Source organism: Idiotropiscis lumnitzeri, chromosome 16 (genome assembly GCF_059441095.1).
Source record: "Idiotropiscis lumnitzeri isolate Australia: NSW breed Sydney's pygmy pipehorse chromosome 16, RoL_Ilum_1.0, whole genome shotgun sequence".
Lineage (NCBI taxonomy): Eukaryota > Metazoa > Chordata > Actinopteri > Syngnathiformes > Syngnathidae > Idiotropiscis > Idiotropiscis lumnitzeri.
In genome coordinates, this window is record NC_142406.1 from 10,226,562 (window position 1) to 10,235,970 (window position 9,409).

Sequence of the window (9,409 nt, forward strand, 5' to 3'; positions counted from 1 at the left end):
TTATGTCATAAAGTAAAGTGAACTACAATTCTCAAATAACTGTTCCACCTTCCTTCTTCGGTGCGACCAAACAGTAATGCCAAAATAGATTAAGTTAAAAAATATAAAATCCTCAAAACTCATTTGTGAAATTAATTGCTGAAAATATTTTTCCTATAATTATTGTGAGCTTTAGCATAATTAAAAAAAATAATTCTCATTCTATTTAAAAAAAAATAGTTTTCATGAACTTTTGTGAACTTGTTGAGGAGTGTAACACAAGACTTCATATGAACATCCTTGGCTGATGCTATTGTCTTCTGCGGTTTGAGCAGGAAGTCACCCGCACCTCAGGATATGCAGCTTTTCCATGACATTCTTAAAGCAGTGTTTTAGCATGCTCCTAACAGCAGCTGACGAGAAGTAGAAGATGAAAGGATCCAGACAGGCGTTGAGGGTGCTCGAGAGCAACGCCACGTTCCTCCAGTCCTCGCTCTCGTGATGCACGAAGCCCACCACGTGGGAGGCGTTGTAAGGCCCGAAACAGACGGCGAACACCACCAGAGTGCCGAGGGCCAGTCCGATGGCCCGCAATCTCCGCCGCCTGCTGATGTTGGGCAGACGTGACAGGATGAGGATGAAGTTGACGTAGCAGAAGCAGCAGATGACGAAGGGGATGCAGAAGAGGACTAAGAAGAGCTCCAGGCGGACCGGCAGCAGGATTTTGAGCTCGGCTTCTGTGAAATCCAAGTAGCAGGTGGACGGAGGCTTAGCCGTTTCGTTTCCCCACTGGGCGTAAGGTATTATGTAGACAATGCTGAGGTTCAAGGAAGTCACCACCCAGAAGAGCACAGAGGCCGCCACGGCGTAGCGCGGCCTGCGGCACAGGGCGTACCTGAGTGGGTAAGCCACGCCCAAGTAGCGCTCCACACCCACGGCGGTGAGCAGCAGGGTGCTGTTGTAGATGGTAACATAGAAGACGAAGCCGGTGAAAGGACAAAGCGGGAAGGGCAGCACCCAAGCCATGTTGTCGGAGGCCTCCTTCATTTTGAAAGGCAGGAAAGCCAAGAAAATGAGGTCGGAGATGGTGAGGTTGAGGAGGAGGACGTCGATAGGCGCCGCTCGGGTGCGCACCTTGCGGCAGAAAGTGCAGAATGCCAGGATGTTGGCGGGGACCCCCATCAGGAAGGCGAAGATGTAGACAGACAGCAGAAGGTGGACCATGCCACTCTCTGACACACACTGGACAACACAACAGCGTGGTCATTAGTGATACCAGTATGCACAGTTGCAGTTCATTTCAGCTCCTCATTTTCATAAAACACAAACAGGCGGCCTCCATCTGATCACAAATTGTATTACATTAATTGCATTAGTATTATACTCTATAAAAACATGCAGTAATGACATAATTAAATACAAATAAAAAGAAAAAAAAAACATTAGCTTCTCTCAGCTCATAAACGTGGCACTTAAATAAGTCATTCTTTGCAGAGGATAAAGAATATATGATTATGATTACTATTATGTCTTTCTACAGCTGTTTTTGCACCATCTCCCTGTAATCAGTTCATATAATATAATATAATATAATATAATAATATTGTTATTATTATTATTATTATAATATAATAAAACACTTAATCTCCTTAGAGTCTTTGTGCAATAGACATAACAATTTCAATTAGCAATTTCTCAAATTTTTGGGGGGGCCTGGAAGCTATTTATGTATCATTATAACCAATTCAATTGTATTTTGTTTGGTGATGATAATAATGATCCTAATAATAAAAAATGCAATGATTACCAATGAGATTTTAATGAATACATTGTATGACAAATTACATATATATATATATAAAAAATTAAAAAGCATTATGCCTACCTCACCACTGTCAAACATGATGCTTCAGTCTCTCCATCACTGTGTGACTGTTGCTCCAACACGCTGTCAACAAACTGTCTGTTTCACACATCATAAGTATCACACTCAATATCTCCTATCTCACCTCCACTGGCGGAAATTTAATAAGCCTTTTGGACACAATATTTGTCGCCGGCAAACATTATCACCCCGCAACCGCTCGGCAGATCACATTGTTACATGGAAATTTGTTCTAATCACTCATCGCGTCAAAGGATGTCAGAAGAGCACGAGTGGGAAGAATGATGCAGCAATCAAATCTGTTGCATGACTGTCGGTGCTTAAAGATACTTTTGGCCCCTCAATGTCAACAATAAATTGAAAATGCACTTCTGTTCTAATTTTCAGAGCCCCTGTGTGCCATGTGCATATGCAGCGGTGTGATTTTGAATTTCCCTTCGTGTGATTATCGTGAGTATGATAAATTGAAAATATAAATAAATATAGTCACGAGTTAATGATGTGATATCTTTTTTTAAATACAAATACTTCCAGTTTATTTATGAGCGGATGAATTCATGACCTACTTTCCATTAGATCACTAGCGTAATAGCATAATTGCCCATGAAATGTTTAACTCATTGCTACCAAATCAATTTAAAAAATACCAATGTGGTCGCTTTCACTCCACAGTGAAATGAATGTAAATGCCATGAATCCATTTGGGCCCCCCCCCCCCAAAAAAAAAAAGCAACACAAATTTTCATTATGTTTTTAATAAGGAAAATAGCACTCTATAATATTGTATTTTGTAAAAAGATACAGTAATAACATAATCAAATTCTGGCGGGTGTGACTTGGCCACAGTCGAAGAAGAGTTTTCCAACTAAATTGACTCTACAAGCATCAGTAAAATGTTTTTTTTTGCAGAGGATAAATCATATATGCATTTGAGTATTGTTAAATTGTCTGTCTGCATGTGTTGGTCTACAGTTTGTGTTCAAATATGTTACCACATACATGCTGTTTTCCATTATGTTTTAGCATTAGGTAAGTAGTACTTGTGTCCACTGAATATGCCTTCTAAGAATGAGACAGTCAGCGAAGTCAACTCATTCCTGACTCAGTTTAGGCACATCCACGCCAGCTTGGCTCCCCTCGGTTATTGTGGCAGGCGACCTGATATTAGCCACAGTGTTTGGAGTGGTGCAATGATGTCGAAACCCCTCACTCCGACTGAATCTGCTTTGCCCTCCGCAAATTCTCCCCGCCATCCCCCTGGATGCGGCCGGCGACAGCGTCAACATGACGACGGGCTCCAGGAACACATTACAGGAGCTCGTCAGCATGGCGTACGATCTCCACTCGACGTTTTCCCCCGACACGAAGCCCACCACGTGCGAGGCGTTGTAGGGAGCGTAGCAAACCACAAACACAGCCAGCGTGGTCAGCGCCACGGCGAGGACTCGTCGTTTCCCCACGGGCCGTAAGTTGGACTGCCACACCAGGGTGACGCAGCGCAGCGTGCAGAAGGACGACACCACCAGAGGCAGGAGGAAGAGAACCACGGCCATCTCGAGACGGAGCGGCATCAGCACGGCAAGTTGGGAGGCGTTGAAATGGTCATAGCAAGCCATAGCGTCGTCCTTGACGGAGACGAAGTTGGCGCCGCCTTCCGCCACCAGGCCGACGCCGAGGTGAAGCAGCACGAAGGCCCACAAGGCTGCGCTGATGAAGCACGAGATACGAGCCCGCCGGTACCGCTTATAGACGAGAGGGAAGGCGATACTTAGGTAGCGTCCCATCGTCACCGCCGCGATAAACAGGCAGCTCCCGTAGAGCGACGAGAAGAGGAAGAAGCTATAAACGGGGCACACGGCAGCCGGGAGTCGCCAGTCTTGAAGCAAAGTCTCCAAAGCCTTGACGGGAAACCAGGCCACAAGAACCAAGTTGGCCAGGCAGAGGTTCAGAGCGTAGACCACGTTGGGCGTGGCCCCGTGCTTACGGGCTTTGCGGACGTACACGGACAGAACGAAAAAGTTGGCGGGAAGGCCCAGCACGAACGTGAAGGAGTAGACAAAGAGAGCAAAGCAGTCCTTGACGGCCACGTGCATCGTGGAGACGCTTGGGACGACACCACTGAGACGAACAGGAACAGGAAATCCCGCAAGGACGTGCCATCTGTTAGCGATACGCGACTTGCATTTGTCGTCTGAAAAATCAAGTCCCCATTTAGGAGAGGGAGGCAGTCGTTCATTGAGCGACCGGCCTTACTGAGATACCGGCGACGAAGGCAGTGAGGCATGTTGTCGCACGCCACATCATGGGTGCGAGATACCAATCAGAAGATGAACGCACTCATGCGGAAGGATCTGACATTTAGCAGGCACCATAATTGCCCTCTCAGTGGAGTGGAAAGCATCTGGACATTTAAGTGAAATGATTCAGAATAATCGAGGGTTGCATACGGTCATCTCTGGAAGGCCGAGGCGCTTTAAATGATCTGGAGGGCCATTCAGTCAAGTCATAAAAGGAGCCGTGGTGGGAAGTAGTGAAGTACAAATACTTTACTTTTTTTTTGTTTGTACAAGTCAAAAGTCTGGCCAAGCTTTGCGGTGCAAAACAACAAGACGCATCTCATGGTTTTATGGTCAAGCGTAAATGGGTGTTTGTGGAAAAGAGTGTGACAGAGGCGTGGGTGCAAAATAAATGGAGCAGAAAATATGCTGATTTGTTGTGGAGGCATTTTATTGGCGAACACCGGCAGATAACAAGAACTGTTTTGTTTTTTTCAAGAAAATCCTTGTAGGTTTTCAAAATACTGCGAGGTTCACTCGTTTGTTGACTCTGAACTCTCTCATTTTAATTCAATTTACTCAATTTTTTTAGTTGTTGACTTATTAGCCAAATGCAGGTTGCCTGGCGCCCCCTAAAATTTCAAAAAAATTGAATAATAAACTTTCATGCTGTTTGTTCACAGTGGGAAACCCATAAACAAGACTCACCGGCACACTGGAATGGAATGAAAATGTGTAATGTTGGCATTCAACAGGTACGTGTTTTGGGTCCCCTTCTATTTTTAATATTCAATTTTGAAGCTGCAGCACCAGCATATTGTAGCTAAAGTGATTGGCACAAACTAGAGTCACAACACACGTTTAATCTGTTTTGCTGAATTTATCGATTTTGTCAAATTTATTGTGGTGTCACAGCATTATCTTTATCACATTTTTTTAGTAGCAGGAACCAAATTGAAAGTTGTGACAGTGATCAGTAATAAATTCACTTGCCGACCACATCATCGGGTCCATCTCCTAAAATCCAATGCGAACATTGTTTCACAGTTTCTGCTTTTAAATACAGTACAGTTCTGTCTACCCTGTTTCTCCCGACCCGCATATAACTATTATGGATAGTGTATACGTGGGTGTCAGGGTTCACATTATTCTCCTCATGCCGTAAACAGCGTCAGATGGTCAAACATTATGACGAAGCCAAACAAAGCCATTAAAGATAACGGCATATAAAGTAACGACCTTAACACAAACGTGAGCCTTCTATGCGCACACTCGGATGCCAGAAAAATCTGGATAGCAGGCTTAAAAAAAAAAAAACTATTTAGATGAATCACATCACTTGTCACTTTTAACACACCACACTGGTATTTTCAAACACGGCGAAAAAGATCCTATAAGATGTCGATAGCGCTACGGAATTCAAGATTTGTTATACCTATAAAAAAATATTTGAAGATTAATAGAATTCAAGAGGGGAAAAAAAAAATCATCAGGCTTCAAGATGCCTGATGCTCCTCCCGCTCGAGCTAGTGAGTAGCAGCAGCGGCACCGGGGTGTCATCGGCGTATAATATGGGGATGAGGCGGTCGCGGATGTTGATGCAACGTTCCTCCAGGGCCAACGAGGCACGTTTCCTGGCGTGATCTTGCATCATTTGATTGTGATGGAGCTTCAATCGCTGTAACGAGTGCCTGAAAGATATTTTTTTTGTGTGTCTAACCATGTCACAATCATAAATGCTCAAAGCATGATGCTAAATATCGAACTCACTGAGCTTCAGCCAGCTTCTCCTTCAGAATGGCAATCGTAGCCTGCAGTTGATTGACTTCATCAACAAGACAACGTTGCGCCTGAGTGCAGGAAGGAAAGACATAGTCAGATAAACAAAATTAAGTTGAAGATGTGCTTTATGTCCACCTCATCCCTGCAGAGGTCCATGCCGGGCCGAAAGGTTCTGTTCTCCAGTCTGGTGTGAGCCAGCTTCAGCGGTGCCCACTTTGCCTTCAGATCGGCGTCCAACTTGAATATGTCGTTCTCCATGTCCGCTATCTCTCCTTCAGTCTGCAAGAAGACAGCGCATGCATTTATTTATTTATTATTTTTTTTTTTTTTAAAACAATCTCTTGTGAGTATCACGCAAGCTCACGTTTTTCAGTTGCCACTCAAGCTCGCGACAAGCCTGTTGCTCTTCGTGATTGCGCTTGCGCAGGGCGAATTCTGTGGCTCTCTGTTGGGTCTTCAACTCATTTTGAAGCTAGAAGGCGAGGAAACGTGAAGCGTGTTAGATCCAAATGCTGCGTACATTTAGCGGTCGGCTGCGGTTTCATCGCACGTACGCTGACTCTGGTCTGACTCATGTGCTCCCTCATCTGCTCGGACATCTGCATTGCTTCACGGGCACGAGCTAAATTCAGCTGGGTGAACTTGATCCACTCGTATGGTGTACACGTACTACAGATAATGAGAAGGAATTTTTTTTTTTTTTTTACAAATACATTATATGATGGCTGGACAGATGTTGTTTACCCCGCAGGTATTCGAGTAGGATCTGGCTTCAGGGAGATCTGGGATGACGTTATTGTAAGTTCCAGACAAGTATTATCGATATCCAGAGTTTCCACTTTGTTCTGTAGGTCAGCAGTCAGCTGCTGTCGGATTTTCTGCAAAATACTGTAACGTGAATTAGTTGCGCTATATTGACTGAAACTCCCAAGTGGTAATCTTACCAGAGCTGTTCAAACGCCTGGTCGATGAGCTGCTGCAGGGTTTGTTGCGCTCTCTCGATGACATGCACTTCTTGTTTTAACTGCTTTTCCACCGGGTCGTTGACGAGCTCAAATCCTTGCCGTCCCTCCCGAAGGGTCAGGCTCTCCGTGGTGACGTCGTGGGGGACGGCTGTAGCAGCCAGGGTCTCCTCGGTCCGGGTTTTAGACTTGCATAACACATAGTCAAGCTGAAGTTATCATGGTGTTGCATTTAACGGGGACGTTACGAAAAATAGACTTTTCAGTGGCGTTGGGTCTGACGAGTGTCGGCCCACCCGTAAAATGTGAAATACATTTTCAATCTTCACTGAAGCAGTTAATTTTGACCTTATCGCATGTCACCTTCTCGCAATTTAGATTTATTATTAAATTTGATCATCTTCTAAAGGAGATTACCAGTGTCAGTGCTTCAATCTCGTCATCTACTTGCTTGGCGCAGGTTACGAGCAGATCCTTGCATCTTGAAACCTCCCAGACCCGATCCCTCAACATGCGGGAGGTATCGCTTTCATCCCAGTTAGTCTGTGGGGTAATAGTGCAGGACAATAAGAGGGGAAAAAAATGAACACTTTGTGCAAAGTGCATGTGAAGTGACGGCAACGAGGACCCACCTTACAGTTGGTCTCATTGCGGAGTGACCTGCTCTCTTGGCGGATCACATTGGAAAGATGTCGCTCGAGCGCTGCGGTGGCAGACAGCTGCTCGTTGTTGTTGCACCACTCTGGCACACCGTAGTGCACGATGGGCTTCTCCGGATGTTTGGTCATGGTACTGAGTCAATGATATGCAAAGAGTTAGTCATCTGGGATATGCTGGAGGGGAGGACCCAGTCAAAAACACACACACAGGAAGGTTGGAGTTGAGATTCCAACCTGAAAATTGAGGGAGACTTGCTATCCATTAGAGCACCGTCTTGCTCAGACATGAAAAACAAGTTTTTAAAATCTTATTGGTTGTGATGACTTAGTTTATAGAGATATTTGCGTAATATTACGCCTGACTTCACAATACACACTTAAATGAAGGACCAGGTGCAGAGTAATTAAAGATAATTCATTGGATGGTACTTAAATACTACATTTTCAAATGTTATACATTTGGGCTTTATGTTCTTTGGTCTCAATCCTGTTAAGTAAAATGTCATGATAGTTTATAGGTGTATCCAACTGTTGTCATTGATGTGACAAAATAAATTTGTGTTCAACAAAAGCAGCAAAGATTTCACTCCACTTTACTTTAGTACACTGAGGAGTCAATTGAGCCTAAATTGTTCGTTTAGTACAATTTTGTAACATTCTGGTTTAATAGTTTGTCGTAATATTAAAAAAAATAAAGTTGGTTAACCCTACAGGATGAGGCACAAATAGAGGAGGCATAAAATGACAAAAAATATATCCTGCATGTATTTATCAGTATTTTTATGTGTTTATTTTGTAATTTAAGAGTATAGGTCAGATATTTTAACCAAACTTCAATAATTTACAATCTCACAATTTAATCTCAATGAATGTTAATGTTTTAGGTTTACGCCCTTAGACAGAGCAAAAATTCTGACAAAACAAGATGTGATTTCCATAAACGTTGATTTCGTCCCATAAATGTAGAAAAATACTATTACTAATACTATTTTCCAGCCTTTCCCGAGCTGCTGCACTTTCCACAAAGTGACTTCATCATTCGTCATAGTGTGCAAAAAAAAAAAAAAACGGAAAGGTGTTTTCCCCTGAGTGGTGTAACTTCGTGACATAAAGTGTTCCCAGGACAATAATTTGCTGTGACAATGGAATCTTAATTAATTACTCCCCACCGCGGCCTCTGAGGCGAGGCAGATTGTAAATTGTGACGAATCTGCGCATTGAGGTCGCAAACCAGTAACGATTTACGAACACGTTACATGTTACAAATCCACTTATATCCAGTTGCTTAATGTTTAGAATGTCATTAAAAGTAGAAATGTTAACTTTACACAGAAATGCTTACGTTCGGTTTTGTGCGATAGTCCGTGCGCAATTTGGCCAAAATGGAAATGCACAATTTTGATTATACACAGTGTAGCATTAAATTACTAAAAAAATTTAAATTAATAAAAAAATAGACATTTCTCCCAAGTTCCAAATAAAACGGAACGATCTCCTTAGTCGAGTTTGTAACACAACTCGCATTGAATCTACTTCATACTGTGCAGCTGTAGGTTTTGCTAGTCAACATTGTCATTTGCAAACCCACGGAACACATTTTTTTTAATGTGTGCATTTACCTTAAATTTATTTAACATCTTTGTGATTCAGACCGATTTAACATTAATGTGATGTAAGTTTTTTTTCTTAAATTTACTCACCAACGTTCCATCGCGGCCACCTCGGTGGTGCGTGCTGGTTGTTGCTGTAATGGTTTCCATAGCAACGGCTCGTTTCATCTCTAGGCAACAAGGCAACATGACTGAAATAACGTCACGCGTACTTTCTCCAAGTAGCACGTCACCGAATTTGATTTGAATGTCAAAC

General features: G+C 43.2%; 3 protein-coding genes across 3 annotated transcripts; all 3 read right to left on the minus strand.

The window, feature by feature from the left end:
• Window positions 1-318: 318 nt before the first annotated feature.
• Window positions 319-1,882, minus strand: LOC148321334 (free fatty acid receptor 3-like). Its single transcript, XM_088318395.1, has 2 exons — window positions 1,865-1,882; window positions 319-1,221 (listed from the first exon to the last, which is right to left on the minus strand). The coding sequence occupies exons 1-2, from the start codon at window positions 1,880-1,882 to the stop codon at window positions 319-321; spliced, it is 921 nt and encodes a 306-aa protein (XP_088174521.1).
• A 1,073-nt stretch (window positions 1,883-2,955) lies between these two features.
• On the minus strand, window positions 2,956-3,957 carry LOC148321335 (free fatty acid receptor 3). The gene has a single exon (XM_088278642.1). The coding sequence runs from the start codon at window positions 3,955-3,957 to the stop codon at window positions 2,956-2,958; it is 1,002 nt and encodes a 333-aa protein (XP_088134768.1).
• A 634-nt stretch (window positions 3,958-4,591) lies between these two features.
• On the minus strand, window positions 4,592-9,312 carry tekt2 (tektin 2). The gene is made up of 10 exons (XM_088318390.1): window positions 9,244-9,312; window positions 7,517-7,676; window positions 7,302-7,427; window positions 6,867-7,072; window positions 6,667-6,810; window positions 6,477-6,591; window positions 6,287-6,394; window positions 6,058-6,201; window positions 5,911-5,990; window positions 4,592-5,831 (listed from the first exon to the last, which is right to left on the minus strand). Exons 1-10 carry the CDS (start codon window positions 9,252-9,254, stop codon window positions 5,630-5,632), a joined length of 1,296 nt encoding a protein of 431 aa, XP_088174516.1. The 5' UTR covers window positions 9,255-9,312; the 3' UTR covers window positions 4,592-5,629.
• Between the last annotated feature and the right edge of the window lie 97 nt (window positions 9,313-9,409).

Excerpts from the sequence above, each read along its gene's own strand:
- LOC148321335 (XM_088278642.1), bottom strand. The coding sequence starts at position 3,957 with ATGCACGTGGCCGTCAAGGACTGCTTTGCTCTCTTTGTCTACTCCTTC.
- tekt2 (XM_088318390.1), bottom strand. Across the intron at positions 7,073-7,301 it reads AGATTGAAGCACTGACACTG|TCTAAAACCCGGACCGAGGA; the intron begins GTAATCTCCTTT and ends GTGTTATGCAAG. Across the intron at positions 6,202-6,286 it reads TTGAGTGGCAACTGAAAAAC|ACTGAAGGAGAGATAGCGGA; the intron begins GTGAGCTTGCGT and ends GTCTTCTTGCAG.